Source organism: Pyrgilauda ruficollis, unplaced genomic scaffold (assembly GCF_017590135.1).
Source record: "Pyrgilauda ruficollis isolate IOZ18807 unplaced genomic scaffold, ASM1759013v1 scaffold39, whole genome shotgun sequence".
Classification (NCBI taxonomy): domain Eukaryota; kingdom Metazoa; phylum Chordata; class Aves; order Passeriformes; family Passeridae; genus Pyrgilauda; species Pyrgilauda ruficollis.
This window is the reverse complement of record NW_024525378.1, coordinates 2,787,591-2,808,343: the sequence shown is the minus strand read 5'-3', so window position 1 is coordinate 2,808,343 and position 20,753 is coordinate 2,787,591. Positions and strand designations below refer to the sequence as shown.

Below are 20,753 nucleotides of genomic sequence, written 5' to 3'. Positions count from 1 at the left end.
GTAGACTAGTAAGTATCTGAACTGCACTCTCAGGTTGTGCTCTGCTTAGTATCCTATTCTCCCCATAGTTAGGTGTCTCCTTTCAACATCTCTGTCATCTCCATTTGAAGATATTTTCAGCGGTTTATCACTGCCATCTCCAGCCCTGCGCATTTGCAGCAGGTTATCACAATTGCCAGTCCCCCCTGGCTGATGGGTTGCGCTGATTACCATCACTGCCCTCAGATATTTGGTGCGGATTCCCAGCACTGCAATATCCACTCTTAGGACATCTGGAGCAGATCAAAATCACTGACTTCATTTTTCAGTAGAGTCAGTGTAAAAGCTTCACACAGCCTCTTCGCAAACGTACCCTGTAGTCAATTCCCGCAGAACCAGCCTTCAGTTAAAATTCGGCCAAGCAGCGACCCCTATGTCTGGATTTGCATTTCTTATCGGACCCCTATCTAAACTGATTTGTTAATAATTAAGAGAAAATCTCTTGGCACTGGATGCATCGCCTTAAGGAACTGGAAGGATCACACTGTCTTAGCAAACTCCTTCTCAAGAAAGGCTCCTTAAGAAGTTTATCTGCCCAATGATCTTTGAATTAGATGAGCGTGGCCATTTAGGTCGATTTACTTTAAACAGTATACAATTTATTTTAAGCGATTACCTTAGGTATAATCACATTATGCCCAGCGCTGTTAGGTATTTCTCTCCCGCCTGATTTCTGATGTGCATCCGCTCTCCGACGGGAAGGTGACTGCTTTTCACTCTCAGCCCAAATCCTTTTTTGCTACGTGACTGTTTATCGTCTTTTAAAACGCTGTTCGGCTAATGAGTTGGCACCGCACTCCTTTTTGTTAGGTCTTGCAGAAAGTTAAGGAGGCGTTCAAGCAACTACAACACAGTTCTCAGGGGGGGGAAATGGGCAAAAAAAAGACTAAAAGAAAGAGTTGGAGTTTTTTTCCCGAATTATGATTAGAACTTTTTTTTTTTTTTTTTTTTAATCTGTATTTCTACTCCACCTATTAACGATTTGAAGCTAACTTACGAGTAGGAGGGGTTGATCACAGCGACCTTTTGGACTGTTTAGGTCCAGGGTTTAGGGAAAGATTTTTCTAGCCCTTCGGGCTGCTGCTGCTGATGTTTGTAATTTTCCGTACAGTTTCGTTCTTTTCGCACTTTTGTTATTAAGCTCCTGCTATAGGTCTTGTATGGGAGGAAATAAACCCAGAATCTTCCAGACCTTCACTAAACTGATTTTCAAGTAAGTAGCTTAGTGTAGCAGCTCTGGTCCCAGCTTACTTGCACAAGGGGGAAAAAATTAAAAAGGGCTTTGAAAGGTTGCCTACTAAAGTGACTTAATAAACCGTCATAAGGAAAAAAAAAAATGGGCAATGTCCTGTGCAGGAGCATGAATCGCTTGGGGATTGGCATTTTCTGATCAGAACTGTGCATAATTAATGGCGTTCGCAGGACCCTGCTCATCCTTGTGCAAGGAACTTTGCAGATGACGAACAAAGCTTTCATACCAGTCTTCTAACTTTTCCCCCCTCCTTGGCGGTTTTTTTCCTTCCTATTTTCTTTTCCTTCCAATTTGCGTTTGTTGCTGTTTTGTTGGGGTTTTTTTTTTCTTGTTTCCCTTCTTTTTTTTCTTTCCGAAATCACAGTTACAGGTAACCTGCACTTTTTATTTATTTTGTCTATTTCTACTCAAGGTGAAGAGTAGCAAAGTTCGCACCAAAAAGATGCAGGGCTGATAGAAAAGCAAAGGAGACTTTTTTCCTTTTTCTTTCCCTTTTTTTTTCTTCCCCTAACCGATCCGAGAAGGATGAGTGCGAGTGGGGGAGGGGATGACTCACATTTCTTAAGCCTCCAAGTGGAAACCTTTTCTGGATACACATTCCACACAGATCTAAAGAGCTAAGAAGATTTCGGCAGCGTCGGTGCCTTATCCCACCTTTATTTACCTGAAGCCCTTGTAATGTGACACTTCCATTCGCAAAATAAGGCTGCAAATTTCAAGTCCCACTCAGCTCTGTTACGGCGGTGCATTTTTGTCTGAGGGTCGCTCTCCTGCTTTGAGGGTGAGATTTTGGAGCGGTGCGGGGGAGGTACTGCTCTCCCTGTTAGACATAGGAAGGGGAAAGTTCCCTATTTCCAACTGATGGGGAAGGAAGTTTAATCAACACCGTGAGACGGAGCGGTTCCCTGGAGCACGGGGAGGAGAGGGCTGGCCGGGGTTGGAGACACCCCGTGGGGGCGTTGGCAGGAGGGGAGGCATTTCCCTCCGCTCCCGCGTGGCCGGTTCCCGGCGGGATCCGGGCTGCCGGCCTCAGCCCTGTGCCGGGAGAGGGGGCGCGAAGCCCCGCGGAGCGGCCCTAACCTTAGGGCTGGCTCTAGCTCTGGGCTCGGGAAAAGGAGAGAGACACCCGTCGTTCCCCCACTCCTCCTTCTCCTTCCCTTCCCCCTCTCCCTTGCCAAACACTTGCATCCCGAAAAGCCGCGGGCCTTTGCGTCTGCAGCCGCTCCGCGCCGCGCTGTCCCTTAAGGAAGAGCTCTACCGTCCCTTCAGCACAAAGACGGAGCTCCTGGGCTGCGGAGACCGCGGCGGCGAGGGCTGGGCCGGGGACGGCAACTCCGCGCCCTTCCGCGGAGCCTCTCCGCCGGGGCCGGCCCTGCGGATTCTCTCCGCAGCCGGCGGAGCGGGAGCGCAGCCCCGGCGCGGGCAGCGCGCTGAACTCGTGGGGCAGAGCGGCCCCCGGCAGTCCCACCGGGGCTGGGAAGGTCGGGGCAAGAAACGCCCAACCCTCGGCCCGCCGCCCCCGCGCTCTTCGTTTTCCACAGCGGGGGAGCTGGGAGGGGCCCGGCAGCGGTAGGAAAGGGAAAGTTTGCGGTGCCGCCCGGACAGTGCGATGCTCTCTCGGTCCCAACGCGGTTCGGGCGAGCCCAGCCCCGTCGAGGAACTGGACAACACCGCAGGCAGGGCACAGCGGTGACAGCCCGCCTCCTTTAAGGCGGCCCGGTCCCTCGCAGAGGAGTCCTTTGTCTCCCGCTGCACCTTCCACCCCTCTCCAAGGGGAGAAAGAGAAGGAGAGAGGAAAAAATCCCTTCCTCTAATCGTTGTTGTTAATGATCATAATGGCAAGAGCTCGTTTTGGTCCTTTCGTGTATGTCACCCCTTGTGTCTCCCCGCCTCGTCCCTCTCCCTCTGTTTACCCCTCGATGTTTTTCCTTCGGTCCCCACTGAAACGGGAGGATGGAAGTTTGACAACCAACAAGACACTCGGTTTCCCCCTAACCCCCACCCCCGCTCGGGGGCAAGGGCTGGGGTCCCTCTGTGCCCCTCGGCATACATGTCGAGGTTGTTGATTCGTGGGATTATTTATTTCCAGTATTCCGAGAACTGTCGCAATGCCTATGATAATTGTCCCTGAGTGTCAATCCGTCGGCAGGGCATGAGGAGGAGAAAGGGCGGCGGGGAGGATCGAATCGCTGCGGGTCTTTTTCTTTTTTTTTTTTTTTTTTCTTCCCCCCATTTTCATTTTACTAAAGATTCTTATGGGAAGTGCTGCTAGGAGCGTTTTGACTTTCAGCAAAGTTGCGCATATGTGTTTGTGTACGAGTGGCGTTTGTGGGTTGCTGTAGAGAGATCGCATTTATTTATTTATTTATTTATCTGCTTTTTTTTTTTTTTTTTTTTTTTTTTTTTTTTTTTTTTTTTTTTGGTATTGGTAAATTGTTACAAGTTGCCTGGCTGCAAAGCCCCCTTTTCCTCTCACGGCCACTCTCGTTTGTTCTTGAGTCCAACGACGACAACGGGGACTCAATGTTAAAGGTGGAAAAAAACCCCCAGCAACACAGTTGTTTTTGTTAAAAGGGGACACACTAAGGCTGCGAAACAGCAAAACCCCAATGTTGGACAGCTGTAAAATCGTGTAGACAGGTTGTCATACAGCAGTGGGGGCTTTTCTGAAAGGAGCCCATTGCTAAACATTAAATACACCCGGAGCAGAGCACAGCAGCTGCGCGGACACACGCACACACACACGCACACGCAGCTCCGAGCCGAGCGGCCCGGGCTGGGCTGCGCACCACGTGCTGCGCCGAGGGGGGCGCGGGGCGGGCGGGGGGCGCGGGGCGGCGCTTCCAGCTCAAGTGGGTGCCAATCAAAACATCAACTTCAAATTGTATCTGAAAGATCAGCCTAGGACCTAAGGGCAGACACATCAGTTGGAGCTCAATTGTTGATCAGATCACATCTAAGGGATTTAGGAGCACAGAAGAGCCGAGATTTGAGGAAAGACACCCCACTGAATCCTGCCACACTCCTCCTCCTCCTCCTCCATACCTAGGGTGCAATATATATCTGACAGAAAGAAATCAGAACGAAAAAAGAAAATTATCGGCTCGATTTCTTTTCTCTCGCCCTGCCTGACTCCAGTAAAGAGCGGGGGGGGAGGAAAAAAGAAAGAGAGAGAGAGAGATCCAGAGAAGCCCGGGTTTGTTCCGCTCCCCTCCCCGGCTCTTCAGCAGGCTCCCTCCTCCCCCTTTCTTTTTTTTTTTTTTTTTTATTAAAACACATGTATTTGGTGGGCAATCTAAAAAAGGAGAACAATAGCTATATCTCTGCCGCTTCTGCTGCTGCCGCCAGTGCTGCTGCCGCCGCCTCTGTGCCCGCGCCCCGGAGATGTCCTTCCCCCAGCTGGGCTACCCGCAGTATCTCAGCGCCAGCCAGGCGGTGTACGGGAGCGACCGGCCCGGGGTGCTGGCCGCCGCCGCCGCAGCCGCCGCCGCCGCCGCTGCCGCCTCCGGCCGGCCCGCGGGCGCCGAGCTGGGCAGCGGCTCGGCCGCTGTCACCTCGGTGCTGGGCATGTACGCCAGCCCCTACAGCGCCCCCAACTACAGCGCCTTCCTGCCCTACACCGCCGACCTCGGCCTCTTCTCCCAAATGGTGAGTGAGCACCGCGCTGCCCCCCGCGCCTGCCCGGGCCCGCCGAGCGCGGCCGCGGAGGCCGGGGAGCCGGGGGAGCCGGGGCGGGCGGAGGCTGCGGAGCCAGCGCGGGGGCGGCGGGGTGGCTGCGGTGGCGGCTCACACCCGGCGCGGGGTCCGCCGTGGAGAGGGAAGCGTGGCTGTCGACGGGTCTGCGGGGCAGACAGGGGCTGGGGGTCGCGGGCTCCGTCTGCACGGGAAGCCCCCAGTCCTCGTCGTCGTTCCAGCCGGGCAAAACTCCTCCGAGTTTTTCTTGGCGGTGGAACCCCTAAGCAGGGCTCCTGCCTCCGTATTGTCGGCTTTCCCTAGCAACTCGGCTATTTTTTGTTTTCTTTTCTTTCTTTGTTGTTATTGGTGTTGTTGTTGACGGGTGATATTGTCGGTCCTGCTGTTTCACTGGGCTTTCCAGCGCGCTCCTCTTTCCGCTTGGTACTTTGCCGCTGAGCAATAAACAGGTTCCGTCCGAAAGGCCAAAGTGTCGGTACTTGGGGCTCCCGTGTATTTCAAGGCATTTTCCTTAAACCTTGAAAATGTCCCGTTCCGTTCCTTGAAACTTTTCGTACTCTGATTATGGAGGGTATCATAGATGGGGTTTGCATGAAGCGAAAGAGGGCATCTACATCCCATTATAGGCATCGAGGCAGGAACGCATATCGGCGTTAATTCTAAGACAAATTGTCGCCACCCAGACTGTTCTCGGGATTAAATCGACATTTTCTTAAAAACGTAATAGTTAGAAAGTGAAACATTTTTTTTTTTAAACTAACTGTTTTTATATCCGGTGTCGTTGAAACCTTTTAGTTGCTGGTATCACCAAAATTGCCGGCGGTGCTACGCATAGGTTCCACTTAATTTTCTAAATGTCCCTCTTTCTCTCCCCTTGACACAGAAAAGTGTGAATATTTATAACTGAATGCATGCATTGCATAACTTGTTACAGTTTTTAATAAATATATGTAGGCAAATAGGAAAATACGCTGTTGAACAAGAGACAGCATCTGGAAACCTATAATTTTTCCACTGCAAATATTTCCTATAAAGTCACTTTAAACAGCATGCATTTCCTACTCTTTTTTTAACCTTGATTTTGGAAATGCAGTAAAAGTTGAGACAGAAGCAATGAGTGATTCACAAGTGGCTTCTTCAAAAGAATTCCCAACAGAGTTTACACAAAAAAATATCATTTCAGCAACAATAACAAAAGACAGCAGAATAAAGGGAGTGCAGAAAGCCTACTCTGTAACACATTACAAAAATTACATCGGGCTACTCTTTGTGTATAAGCGGTGTCTCTGAAATTAAAATACATGATCCTTCTTAACTGTTTGACAAAGTTAAATTAGTTTCTTCACAAACATCATTGAAGAGGTCGATTTCTAAGGCTGACATAAATTATGACATAGTAGTACGAAGAATGTATTTCTGGACTAGGCAAAAAACAAAAACAAAACAAGAAAAAGGCGAGATTGTAATAGAAGAAATAAAGAAAGAAAACTGTTTGAAATGTTAGCTATTTTGGAATAGTTCCCGTTCCTACTCGCAAAGTATCCTGGTATTTTATTACAGTGATTAACCATGACGGTGATATTTTGAAATAAATTCTAAATTTCTGAACATTTGTAAATTAAGAACTAAAATATTAAGTTAATATCTGGGCAATTTGCGGTAATAATGAGGCCTAATGAGGTTGCTAGAAAGATAAAATGTTATTTACCAAAACACCTGATGGGATAATTTGACTTGCTGTGTTTTACTACTGATGATAAAAAGAATATTGATTGCAAATAAATCACCGTCTCTAAATGCTTGTAAACAACTTGTGTTTGCTTTGGCCGGATCAAAGTAAAACTTTTGAGATAAAGTGTCTACATATCCATATTCTACAATGCGTGGATCAGTTTTCATTCCAGAGTTTAAAAGCTCTTCTAACAGTTAGAAGTTAATGTTTTACTCCAGAATCTTGGTGTATGATTTGGGGAGAGGAGATGGTGGTGTTGGCATTTGTGTGGAAAGTCTTTCACATTATAAGTCTCTTCATACTGAAGTTGTGCATGACCCCAGCCTCATCTCATTAGGAGCAAAAATAAAGAATGCTCTGCATGCATTTCTAACATCCTCCTGGATACTTTGCAGATAAATGCGGCGCTGTGCGCGGGCATTAGTTTGTAACTGCGGTGTAGTACCTGTTCTATGTGCCTGATAATTTCAAGGGCACAGTAAATTGTCTCGCCGAGGTGAAGGCGAAGTTGCTGCGTTTCCATCGTTTGGTTTGGTTTGGTTTGGTTTGCGGAGAAAATACTCATAATGTCTGTCAGAGCCCCGCTTAGCACCTTTCTTTCCTTTCCCTGCAAGAAGGGGGAATCATTTGGGAACACCTCTCTGTATGACCTAAATGTGAAGAGCCTGGAACGGGCAGGGCCGAATTTGGCTGTGAAGACACTTTGCACCGCTGAAAGGCGTATTCCGGCTCCCGGAGTAGCCTATTCAGGTCTGTTAGAGACGCTAACGAGATAATTGATGTGCTTTTTCCTCTCCGCTTGTCTGAATGTGTTGCAGGGCTCCCAGTACGAGCTGAAAGATAATCCGGGTGTCCACCCTGCTACCTTTGCTGCCCACACTGCCCCCGCCTATTATCCCTACGGACAATTCCAATACGGGGACCCGGGGCGGCCCAAAAATGCCACCCGGGAGAGCACCAGCACCCTCAAGGCCTGGCTCAACGAGCACCGCAAGAACCCCTACCCCACCAAGGGCGAGAAGATCATGCTGGCCATCATCACCAAGATGACCCTCACCCAGGTCTCCACCTGGTTCGCCAACGCCCGCCGGCGGCTCAAGAAGGAGAACAAGGTGACCTGGGGCTCCAGGAGTAAGGACCAAGAAGATGCGAACCTCTTCGGGAGTGACAATGAGGGGGACCCCGAGAAGAATGAAGATGATGAGGAAATTGACCTGGAGAGCATAGATATAGATAAAATCGATGAGAATGATGGGGAGCAGAGCAATGAGGAGGAGGAGGAGAAGCCCGAGCTCCTGAGACAAAGCAGTGAAGAGGAGCACTTGGAAAAGGAAAAGGATTTGGCTCTGTCAGGGTCTGAAGGGCTGAAACCCAAAGATGCACTGGCTATAGTGAAGGAGGCCTCTGACAATAGCACGAGAATCATCAGTCCTGGGGGACCAAACAATTTACAGATGCCATCTCACAGCAAACCCAAGATTTGGTCTTTGGCAGAGACGGCAACCAGTCCTGATGGTGCCCTGAAATCTTCTCCTCCTCCGCCACCTCCTCCCCAGGTTAACCACACTTCTCAGATTCAGCACCCTGCTTTTCTCCCTAGCCATGGACTCTACACATGCCAGATTGGCAAATTTCACAACTGGACAAATGGGGCTTTCCTCACTCAGAGTTCCCTTCTAAATGTGAGGTCCTTTTTGGGAGTAAATCACCACCATGCTGCTCATCACAATCACCACCTCCAGGCCCAGCAACAATCTTCTGTTTTAACAGCAACCCTGGGAGCGCTAAGCAGCGACAAACCTTCAGAGAGGACCAGTCCCAAACACATAGGTAATTAATGTATCAGGCTTTCACCTCTCCCTCCAACCCCAACACGTGTACGTGAACTTCTCCTTGAGGAATGGTGTCACACTGGTGTAACTGATTGCTTTTAATGGAGCTACAGTTTACTCTAGCGTTGATTTCCGGCCCCCCACCCAGCGTGTTGGTCACATACATTAAGCACATTTCACGTGGCCTATTACATTCTCACCCTATATGCCCATCAAGTAAGATGAAAATTCAGGAAGAGCGCAGTGAAATGTATAGGTTTGAGCTTTCCTTCCCTCTTTCACGACCCTCATCTCCCAATAACTTCAATAACAGTAAGAAATGTGTCAAGAAAAGCTTGCAGACTACTTAAATACTGAAAGTAGGGTATAGCACTGTACACACATACACATGTATCTGTTCTTGTCTGAACAGGAGGGTGAGAGGGAAGCGTGTTCTCTGCAGTGTCCAGATTCTTACTCTTGTTATTCTAAAATGGTTCTTCTGTTTTTGTTTGGCTTTTTTTTTCTTTTCTTTTATTTTTTTTTGTTTCTCTTTTTTTTTTGTCTCCTTCTAGAAAGAGAAAATGTACCAAGAACTGACTCCCCACCCCAGCCGCTAAAATCGCCCTTCCAGCCTGTCCGTGACAAGTGAGTTTGTTTGTTTGTTTTCACTGTAGGAATGTTACTTATGTGAAACAGAGTGTTTGAATAATAAAGACTAATTATAACACCTAATCATCGCCATAATAATACATACCGACAATGAGAACAGCACAGGAGTTGCTCTAATCTTTTCAAACATAGGCTAAATTGCAATGGTACATAGTCAGACTGTAACTTTTCTAAAACTTAACAGATCTCAAAGATCCTGTGTTAATTACACCAGAGACAATGATTTTTGTGCGATTACCTATTACTAAGATGCTATAGAAGTAGACACGCAATTAAAAAAAAAAAAAAAGATAACTTTTTTCTGAAAGATTGTTATGTCTTTCTTTTTTTTTTTTTTTTTTTTTTTTTTTTTTTTTTTCCTCCCTTCCCCCCCTGCAGCTCTTTGGCTCAGCAAGAGGGAACACCGAGAATTTTAACAGCTCTCCCTTCTGCTTGATTAAATGATTTGGTGAAAAAATATTACAGAGACTGGTATTAAGGACAGAGAGAGTGAAAAAAAAGGAAACGGTATAAACGACTCCCATCAATCTCTTTTTGCAATAAGGTGGTGCAAATCCATAAAAGCATTACACAAATCTGTAGATGGATCCCCTTCCTCATTGTACCATTTCAGATCGTGTTATTCTAACCATTCTTGGATTATTTGTTTGGTAAATGTTTCCCATGTGTTTGTGGTTTTCTTTTTTCTGTATATAGAGTGATTTCAGATTGTAAATAACACGTCAGCAAAACTTGTCTAAATCATATATTTTTGTCTAATAAACTAAATGAAATTATGAGCTCTCTTCAGGTATGTATTCTGTTGCTACAGATCTTATACATATATTACAAATCTATTCAAACGTTTATAATTAGTTTTCTAAAAAAGTCAAGTCTCCTCCTTTGGGTAAGTGAAACTTCAAGTAGCAAATCCAAGCTATTTTGCCAAAAACAAGCTGCGAGCTTCCTTTTTTATACACGCAAATTTACGAAGTTGAGTGAAGCTGGCTCCTGCCTTAGTAATATTAAAGTTATTTTTTCATTTGCGGTGATTCAGATGTGTTCTGTAGTATCCATTTTCCAGACATGAATGGACCTGACTTCCACTTACGCTACAAAATAATTTCTTAAAACTGAAAGGGACAAGTTTTCTCACAGTTCCCTAGTGTATAACTTTGCTGTCCAAATTGGTTGCTAAGCTGGATCATGAGCTTTAGTGCTTTGGTATATATTCTCACCCAAGATGAAAAAAAATCATAGTTTAGAAAAAAGAATTATTTGTAGCAATATGAGCTTTGAATAAACACAGAGGAAATGAAACAGTGAAAGATATTTTCCTCTGAGATTAAATACAATCTTAGTATAAAAAAAAAAGAAAGAAAGAAAGGAAGAAAAAAAGCAGCTCTTGCACATCTTAGAAGAAAGTTTTGCGATTCTGATCTGCTGGTTGAAAATAGACTGAGAGACAGGATCTATCGTTTTATAAAGGCATTAATCTTACAAAGACAGTCCGTTGAAATGTGTAATATTTTGAGTGTTTATTTCTCTTTTTTTTCCTCCTAAATGAGAACACTAAATGAGCATTGAGGTGCTAATAAGATACCAGATGGTTGTTGATGGTGGAAAATGGAAAGAAGCAGCTGGGAAAGTCATTAAGAAATAATGCGGTGACGCCCTATCCAAACTAAACCAACCTCAAACCAGGACTTGTCGGAAACAGGATGAGATTTTCAAATAAAATATTAATAAAATTCTTGTCAGAGATCAGAATATTGATCTTGATTTAGCTGCAAAATCATGTCAGTCAAAGAGCAACCTCCGTAAACTATGGCTTAGAGATCTGATGGCAAAGCGGTGGAGGCAGCAGGCTCCTACATTTTACGTTTTTCTGATGGAACAGAGAAACAGGTCAGGCAAAATACATTTTGTGTGGAATATCTGAAGGAGAGCCTCTGGAAAGAGACTCATTTTGACATCCTGCAGCTCCTAGCACACCATAAATTAGTTTGTATTTTGGCTCTTAGTTGTTTCGGTGTATTTTTTTTTTTCCTTTTCTCAAATGACAGTCTTGTGTTGGTAATTGTTCCAACAAAAGAGAACACTGCACTTTTTACCAAACTAGAGTAATTTAGCCTTCGGGGAAAGGGAAGACGTATTTCAAAATGAAATTAAAAAAAAAAAAAAAAAAAGAGAGAGGGAAAAAATGTCTTCAAGCCTGCAGAGCTAAACGGTGCGTCAGGTCAGTGCTGGTGTAAACCTGATGCAATTGCTGTCTCTTTCATATCCATCCAGATGAAATCGCCTCAGTCCCGCACCGGCTGCCCCGGTTCCCAAATTCCTCTCGGGAAATGCGGCCGTCCTCGAGCGGCCCGACCGTCCGGGGTGCCGCTGTTTTGGCTGTCAGGGACCCGCTCCGCTCCTCCGAGGTGGGGACGGCACCTTCAAGGCGCGCCGGGACGAGGCGGGGCGAGCGTGGCGCTGCCGAACTGCCCTGGGGGAGCGGAGCGGGGATTCCTGAGCGGCACGGGAGCCTCAGCAGGGACAGGAGCGGGGATTCCTGAGCGGCATGGGAGCCCAGCAGGGACCGGAGCTGTGCGGAGCGGAGCAGCGTGAGCCTGGGCGCGTCTGGCCCGCCCGCCCCACAGCGGGCACCCGCTCCCCGAGCGCCGGGGGCCGAGCGGTTCCGAACGGCCCCGAGCGGTTCCGAGCCGTCCCGAGCCAGTAACGCTAACAATTGGGGCCGCGCTTTGGGCAGGCTCGCAGCGCCCTCTGTGGGCGGCGGGCGGCGCCGTCCCCGCGCCCGGCCCGCGGCTCCGCTCGGCTGGGGCGGAGAGCCGGAGGCTGCCCGCCTTTAATTCGGCCAGAAAGGCAGCTGCATCCTCCGGAGTGTGCTTACAGCTCTGATTATCCTCCGGAGAGTGATAATTCCCAGTAGTTATCTGGTTGGCAGTTTTCCTCCTTTGGATGCCTCAGCATCTCTAGAGCTGACTCTGTTGCAGAACTGGATTTTTTTTTTTTTTCCTCATCTGCTTATTTGAATTTCCCACCTCTTCCCCCCCCCAGTAACGCTAACAATTGTGGCGCTTCCCTCCCCAACCAGCTGAGGGTGTTACCGGGAGCGGGGGACGATAAATGAAGCCCCGCGGGGACAGCACCATTCCGTCTTTCCCCACGGCTCCCGGAGCCTTTGCCGGGGATGGGCTGAAGCACAGGGCTCCGGTCTCCCATGCGGCCTGGGAGCCGCATGCCGAGTGCTGGAGGAGCGCGCCCAGGGCTGCGGGCTGCCTGCTCGGACGGAGCGTGCTTGCGCCGAAGTTTTCGGACAGGAGCTCAAGTGGCTTCCCCTTAAGAAGGGGAAAACCGAGAATTCCTGAGCGCAGCAGAGAAACGCCGTGTTAAGTCGGAAAAGCTCCGGCGTGGCTGCGTGCCTCAGCGCCCAGCACGCCCCGAAGGCCGCTGCCTCAGCCTGTTCGGCACCTGGGGGAGCAGGGTGATGGCCTTTCCCTCCCCGGAAAGCCACAGTGAGGAATGGAAAGCCACATTTCTCCTGCAGGAAGTTTCAGAGAGAGGACGTGTACGGGTAGTCACTGCGCTACCGCCCGGAGCCCTCGGAGGCTGCCCGGGTGCGGTGCGGGGCCCGGGCCGGGCCGGACGCCCCCATACCGGCCCCGCCCGCTGCCCCAGAGCCGCCGGGAGCCCCGCGCCGGTGTCAGGAAGGAGCGGGAGCTTCACAGTCCCGAGGTTTCGCTTGTCACGTGAACCGTGCTAGGAATGATCGTTTACGTCACCCTGGCAGGAAAATAATTTGTAGTTTTTATGTCATGTTTTCATTGACATCCACCCCAGCAGATGTATACCGGCAAATACCAGAGTGCAGGGAGAATAATAAAGAAGCTTAAGCTAAACGATTTGCCGTAATTAGGAATGCTTCGAGCTGATAAGAGTAAATTGGAAAGTATTAGCTTCCTACCTTTTTTTTTTTTTTTTTTTTTTTTCCAATGATGATGCTATCCTAACCTGATAAATAAAGTCAATAGGAAAATTTACATTGAATCGAATGGGAACTACAAGGAGTAATATACTTCTTTTAGCACGACAACCGAGTGCCAAGATACATTTTCGTGCTACTTAAAAGGTTGCCAGAAAACACCTTTTTTTTATACGTTTGCATAATCCTCCATCCTCCCCCAGTAAAAAAAGTCTTGTTTTTATTATTATTTACTTATCAGTAGCAAAAGAATGGCAGAAATCTGTGAAGAAAGAACACTGAAAAGTTGATATAATCTCGAGTTCAACAAACTCAGAAATTCGCAGTTGCCAGAACAGATTAAAAGCAAACGGCAGCTTTACGGGGATTTGGCTTTGTCACAGAGACGTAGTTATGAAACACACTGATTGGTATGCATGCCTCATTTTTTATTCTTTTTTTTTTTGTTGTTGTTGTTGTTGTTTTATTCTGAAGAAAAGGGTCTGTTTTTAACAAGGTAAAAGAAAAAAAAAAAAAAAAAGCCCAGCGAAAGAGAAGAAGAAAATTAGTAGGGTGTGTGTACTCAAACTGGCTATGATTGTTATCGTCCCCGGCTCCTGTCATCCCTTCTTGCTGCTTTGGTTGAGTTTTTGATGCGCTCTCCGAAACCGGAGCGGCCCCGAAGCCGCCGCCGACAGCAGCGACCGGCGGGGCCGGGGCGGGGGCGCGGTGCGCGCTGAGGCTGCCCCCGCCCCCGGCAGCCCCGCACCAGCGCTGGTGTTCGCGGGGCTCGTTCGATCTCCGGCTAACTTTCATGGTATGCCCATGTTTCCCCCAGCCCGTTTTCTTTTTATTCTTTTTCTTTTTTTAACCTTTTTTTTTTTTTTTTTTTTTCCATGGGCGCCGATCAATTATTCACAAGCACATTTATCTCCCCTGCAATATGGAGAATTCATATTCATATCTCTGTTTTAGTGGCCTGACACAGATTAATGTAATATACGCCGCGGCTCCGAGCGCCAGCCCCGCTCTATGAATCATGCACTATAAAGTTTCAATCGTCCTTGTAGATGAGACTATTACAAAGAGCGCGGAGCGGCGGGGGCGGGGAGGCGGGGGCCGGCAGCGGCGGCGGCTCTGCGCCTCGGCCGGCCATCAGCCCCCTGTTAAACAGGCTCGTATTGAAACCACCCGGCGGCTGGCGGGGGACAATGCGGGCCCGGCATTAGTTCTGCCCGGCAGGACTCGCTGACGCGGGTCCCCCGTCCGCCCGCCCGCGCCCACCGCCGGCCGGCCCCGGGGAAGGGGCTGCGGGGCCCTGCCTCGTCCCCTTCCCCAGCAGTCCATCAAGCAGGGCCGCCGGCCCCGGAGCAAAGGCGGGCTATCGGTGCCCGCCCCAAGGGATGGGCACCCCGGGGAGGGAATGGGGCTCAGGCTGCCCTGAGGCTGAGCAACCCTACTGTGTCTGGGGAGGGAAGGCGATAAAGGGAGTCTCCATCACCTGGAGATGCTATTGCAGTATGTTTAAATTTTTTGTTTGTTTGTTTTGTTTTTATATTTTTTAAATTCCCCAATGTCCTTAAAAGGCGAGATGTGAAGAATAGCTGGGGCTGACAGAGGCACACAAGCAGCACAGGGAAAGGTTTGGTGAGTTGTAAGTGCCCTGTGAAAGAGAGCATCAAACGTGGGCTTCAGCACATGCCCTCCATCCACAAACTGCTGCCTCAATCCCGGGGTAAGGCTCCTCTGCCATCTTGGCATCTCTGTGCATCCAGGTGGATGGAGGGGAGCCACCCGCTGGTCCCAAAACCCAGCTGCCAGCCACGGATCAGGAAACTACGGCTGGAAAAGCTGTGGCAGTTCCCCTCTGTCCTGTGCGAAGCGGGTGGCAGCCCTGTGGAGCTGTGCCATGCAGGACCACAGGTCCTCCTCTGCCAGGAAGGGTCATGACCATGGCCAGCAGGGTCTGAGCCCACCACTGGCTCTGTGGGGGCTGTGGTGAGGAGCAACATGGGTCCTAATTCCCAGCTTCAGGTCACTGGGTTTCAGCAGTAAAACTTACCTGGGAACAACAAATCAAGTAAAATGCTGGAACATGCAATAAACATGGGCTGCGTGGCGTGTTTTCCAGTGAAAAGTTACAGAAACGGCTCCTGGCGAGGTTGGTGTTCCCCATTGTGAGGTGCCCCCATGCAGTGCCATTCATAGCTTGCCCATAAAACCAGCCATGTGGACAGGAATCGCTGGGTACCAGGAGACTGAAAACCCCATAGAAATAGGTATTCAAAATTTAAGACTTCGAAAATATGAGCTCTTAAAACTAAACAATGTACTTCTGTAAGGAATTAATTTACTTGAGTCCCGTCACCACTATTAATATTAGTTTTGGCTTCTTTTTTTGGGTATGTGAAGAGAATACATGCATGGGTGTTTTAAAAAAAAGTGAAAAAATTACATCTTTTATCTTTTTCTGCTTACTTTAAATAGCATTATAGACATCCCTCATGTCTGATAGCCAAACTTGTTTCCTAACACATTCCTTGGGAGTCAAGCTGATGCAAAAATGCAAACGTGGGGCGCACACCAAGTCCTGGTAGTGCCTCTCCCGAGAGAATAGAAAGTGCCGGCGTAAACTCTGTGCAGAATTAAAGGCGAGTTTAAAAAGTAACATTTATTTTTATTCCAGATTTATGGCTGACCCGTAGATAATTAAAGGTTTTATTTTGAGCTGTTGGCCCCACACAATACATTGTCCTTTGTTGCTGCACAAGGAGTGCTTTCCCTGTGCTGCCTACGGTTCAAAAACAATGAAGCAATCCATTTATTTTGTTGGTCAATTGTAGCACAAAGTGAGGTGGTCAGTGTGGAAAGTTTATCACTGTCTTGTCCCTTTGGAGGAGGCAGAGCATTCACACACCCTCTGCCCCAGTACACAAATGTCAGTCTTTTTGCAGGCTGCTGTTTTCCTTTTGAAGATGCCGATGGTGTCTCTGATCCACTAATCCATTTATCCAGTTTCATGAGTGCATTGGCTGAATACACTCACAATAGCCTTGCCCAGCTGGAAACAAGAAGTCAGTGAGTGCAGCCGGCACACCCACCAGTGCCTGACACCACTCTCAGATGAGGCTTGAGTGCTTGTCTCAAAAAAACCCCAACCCCACCACAACCCAAAACAACCCCCTCAGAACCCCCAGCCTGCCATGATGTGCCTAACACCGTGATCCTCCCCTCCCTGAGAACAGAAGTATTTTTAGAACCATCTATAGCTTACTACATGGCTGTATTTTTTCCATGGTATTCGGCCGTGTCAATGAGGGTTGGAGTAGGCTGGAGGGAAAAAAATGCCTCTGGGACTCTGCAAACAAGTGCACATTAAAGAAACTGGTCAGTTGCTGCCAAGGGGGAGGGGGCACAGGGGAGGCAGTGGGCAACGGGCTTCCATTTGTGTTTGGTGTCGTGCCATTTCTTGCCAGCTTTTTATTGCATTTTAAATATATGTTTAATTACCAGTGTTATTGGTAATAACAGAATGTTTGAAAATATTAAATACATTTGTGAGCTTGTGTGAAAAAGAAGTTAAAAGGTGTTCGGTGCACAGAATGTTAAAGAGATCTCACAATGAAGTGATTAACATTTTTATGAATAAAATTAATCACGCATTAACTCTGCAGCTCAATACATCTGAATGCCAAATGTTGCACAGCAGCCCTTTCCCCTAAATCCAAGAATTTTGGATGCAGTATTGACCCACATCAAACACTCGTCTATTAGTAATGGAGGTATAGTTATGAGAAGATATTTTAATAATGTACATTTACATTTGAGGCAAGCAAATAAAAAGGAGAAAAATAAACTCAGGGTGCTTTGTTAGGATTTGTGAGGACTGTAGGCACATAAAATACATTAGGAAGCAGTCAGTGGGGGCAACTGTTTGGAGAAAAAAGAAGTTTATGTGGCACTCACAGAGGCAAAGTCATCATAGTAAACAGATTCCAGTAGATTGCACTCAGCTCTCCTTGGCTTTTTAGCACGTTCATTGTTCTTGGCAAAGCTTATTAGGTTTTAAGGTGGGAGCCTACCATTATTAAAATATTCACTGTGTCAGATAATAAAATGTGATCTCTCTCTCTCCCTTCCACCGTGTGTGTGTGTATATGTGCGCGCGCGCGTGCGTGTGTGTGTTTTCTAATCTCTTGCCACTGTGGTTTTGGGATTATTCCAGCAGGCTGTACAAAGGGAAGCAAAGGCATCTGAAGTGTCACTCTACAGCTGTGGCAAAGTAACAGAATTTCCATTTTGTTGATGCTCCCAGCACATGTGTGCAGCAGAAGGTGATATCAAAGGAGCCGTTCTTCCTCAGTTCTGCACATTATTTTTCACTGCTGTGGCGAATCTCTCTGAGCTCCGTGAACCAATAAAACAACGGTCCCTGTTTGAGTTGATATATTAATATTTACTGAGGATTTGCAAGGTCGGGGCTAAATGTCAGCAGATTGCTGGGGCAGTACTGTGGGGAATAATTAAACAAATCTCACAGCAGTTCAGCCTCCTAACATCTTTATTAATCTTTTTTTTTTTTCCTTTCCTGAAACAGTACACTGAAATATTGCTTTTTCAACCTTACTGAACAATTGGGAGAAGTTTAATAATAAAATCCTGGATTGAAAGTATTTGTTTTTGACAGTTTCTTGGCCCACTCTCCTGCAGATGTTAGTTAGTTGTGAAGGCTATGATGTGTGAATTATCACCAAGCTGCTGGGGTTCTCACCTGCCTCTCCATCAAATTCATCTTGACCAGTCTGCCAAGCGCAATGATATTGCTGCTATAAATGGAGACCCAAATTGGCTTCATTAAATAGTGGGTCCACTTCTCTGAGGAAAAAAATTGGAGAACCCCAATTCAGTATGCATATCTCCCTTAACGTGATTATAGCATGCACTCTAGTACAACTTAAACAATTCTCTTTAATAAGCTTCATAATTAGTGTTGGGATGCCTCATTACAAGTCATTGCCTGTAGCAGTCCTAGGCCAAACAGCCCTTCTCAATCTGATTTTTTTTTTTTTTTTTTTATCAGGCAGCAGGAGCTGTCTAGAGCTTTTTGTTTGTATAGTGGGGAATTGCATTAAGACCCCAGTGTAAAAATACCACAAGGAAATTAATTGCTTCTGTGCAGATTCACCACAGATGTGTCCTGTTATGGGGAATGGTATATTTCTGACATTGCTATACTGCGGTGTGCTGGGGAAAAAAATGTCTGGAAAAGCTACAAATGCAAACATATTAGCATCCATATAGATTCCTTATGTTGTAACTGAAAACAAGTGATTTTTAAAGTGTGCTAGAGCCTTCAAGCCTTTTTTTTTTAAATAAAGTGGTTATTTTTTTCCAATTTTTCTCTTTTTTAATACTCAAAACCCACTAATAAAATACACATGGCCACGTATTCTATTTGGTACTGGCTGATAAATGTGCTACTTAAAATAACACACACGAGGAGTGCGGTGACTCAACGCAATAAGAAGGCTGACATACAAAGCCGCCCTCAAGGTCAGTGGTTTGTTATCTATCAGTGTTGGTCAGGTTGTGAATCACAACTGCAAGTTTCAGCAAGTTAAGGGGAGGAGGAGCATTCAGAGTGCTTGCCCTGTGGAAAAGAAAAGCTGAGCTGGTGGTTTGTTAGCTGCCTCTGAACATCACCCTACAGCTTCTGGGTAATGCCCATTCCCTTGTCACTAAAGCAAAGCTGCAAAGTGCCTTGATCCAGATATATGAGTGCTTTGATTTACTTGTTATAATTCAGGTGGAAGGGTTTAGGGTTAGCAAGTCCACCTCTGCAGAGCCTCTTTGCACTGGCCTCTCATTATTTATATTTCTTTCATCTCAATCCTTGTATACTTAGGTTTTGACTTTGGGCTGATTGCTCTTATACAATTGTATTTTCCTTGTGACATCACTATTGATAATCAAATATTAACAATTTGTCTCATAGCAGTTTCAGGAAAGAAAGACCCATTTAGAATAGCATAATTTGTGAGCTGTGGTATTAGAAATAGCTGTTTGGAATATTCACATGTGATTGTGAAGGGGACTTCTCCATCTATTCATATAGTAGGTGCTGCAAAATTGAAAATATAAAGAAAACAATAATTTGACCCAAATTCAGGATTTTGCCCATCTGATAATGATACAGCAGCAGAAATAATAAAACTGTTGTAGTAATGTTTCTCCTATATAAGTAACTTGAAAAAGTCAAGGGTAAGTGGAATTTCTATATCCAGGACCACCGACTTTACATACAGGCTTTGAGGAGCTTGATTTCAAGAAAATCCACGCACTAATTGGAAGCAACAGTGGGAACATGCAAATAATTCAAACAGTTCAGATCAGTGTTAATTTTACCATACTGCACTTCATGGGGTCTTTTAGCAGACATTTCAGAGCAAAGGGCAAGATAAACTGCATAGATGACTATACAAACTCTTGCTTTTTATTATTTTTTTTTAGAATTCTCATCCATCAGCCTTGGATTCTACTATGATAGTAACATTTTGCTCATATATATGCATTGTAGTTTTTAAAAAATTTATTTTAGGCTATCAAAGAGCAAACAGCTCAGACTCACAGTCCCAGGGGAAGTGATTATTGTTTTCCTGTGCTTTGCAATAGCAGTACCCGGAATCCTTTTAAAAATGGCTCTGCATAGCGTTGAAGAAAGCCACTGTCCTGGAACAGGTGAAACTGTACTAGATGAGATCTGCAGAGAATGTGATGAAGAAACACTGCCTCTGTGAGACCAGCGGAGGATGGAGATGCAGAGGCAGAGGAGAGCTTCTCCAAGTTATGCTTTGTTTATGGCAGAAATGGGAACCTGAGCCTCTGAATTAGGATTTTCACTTGACAGAGATTCAGGTGTAATGGGATGTTTCAAAGACTCAGAGTGACAGCAGGTGAGTGGTAGAGCCAGAACTGGTGCAGTTAAACTGCATCCACATACTCATAATGTATTCACCACAGTGTCATCAGCTCCCGTGATGTCACTGGGAACATTCTGGCTGTCATGTCTGGATTTATACACTGAAATCCAAACTTAGCTATGTAGTGAAAACAATCTGGTGTTTACAGACTATGCTTATTCTTACTGGAGTCATCAGAGCAACTTGCCCTAGAAAGTGTTACAATTGTAAGAAGTGCCTTAAGATCAAGGGCTTTTTGTTTGTTTGTTTGTTTTAACTCAAAAACATATTTTAAAATTACTCCATATATTTCCGTGGTTAAGAATTGATTGAGGAACCTATTCTTGGTCTCTTCAGTTTTACTAATATTTTGTATATCTAGAAAAACAATGATGAAATCTTTGGGAAAATATATAAACAAGGGGTTTTATGAATAAATTTCTGAAAACATCAGACAAATACCTGAAGTTTCTTTTTTTTTAATAAAAGGATAAATAATTTACAACTTCATATGCAAAACTATATGTAAAACGGGCTATTTTTTTAAAAGGAAATTCAGTTTTCAAACCTTGACAAAAATTGTTTTGCAAAGTGAGATTATGATAAAAATGTCCATATATGTAGTTCTCCTATCGACAGAGAGGAAAAA

General features: G+C 46.2%; 1 protein-coding gene across 2 annotated transcripts; it reads left to right on the top strand.

The window, feature by feature from the left end:
* The first annotated feature begins 4,675 nt into the window (after positions 1-4,675).
* IRX1 (iroquois homeobox 1) lies at positions 4,676-9,650 on the top strand. Of its 2 annotated transcripts, none has more exons than XM_041476656.1 (4): positions 4,676-4,939; positions 7,535-8,546; positions 9,109-9,175; positions 9,578-9,650. In XM_041476656.1, exons 1-4 carry the CDS (start codon positions 4,676-4,678, stop codon positions 9,633-9,635), a joined length of 1,401 nt encoding a protein of 466 aa, XP_041332590.1. In that variant the 3' UTR covers positions 9,636-9,650. The 2 variants fall into 2 exon arrangements, with proteins under 2 accessions (XP_041332590.1, XP_041332591.1); XM_041476657.1 differs by having other exon boundaries at positions 9,103-9,175.
* The last annotated feature ends 11,103 nt before the right edge of the window (positions 9,651-20,753 follow it).

Coding starts and splice junctions, on each gene's coding strand:
- IRX1 (XM_041476657.1), top strand. CDS start 4,676: ATGTCCTTCCCCCAGCTGGGCTACCCGCAGTATCTCAGCGCCAGCCAG. Junction 4,940..7,534: donor TCGGCCTCTTCTCCCAAATG/GTGAGTGAGCAC, acceptor AATGTGTTGCAG/GGCTCCCAGTACGAGCTGAA. Junction 8,547..9,102: donor GACCAGTCCCAAACACATAG/GTAATTAATGTA, acceptor GTCTCCTTCTAG/AAAGAGAAAATGTACCAAGA.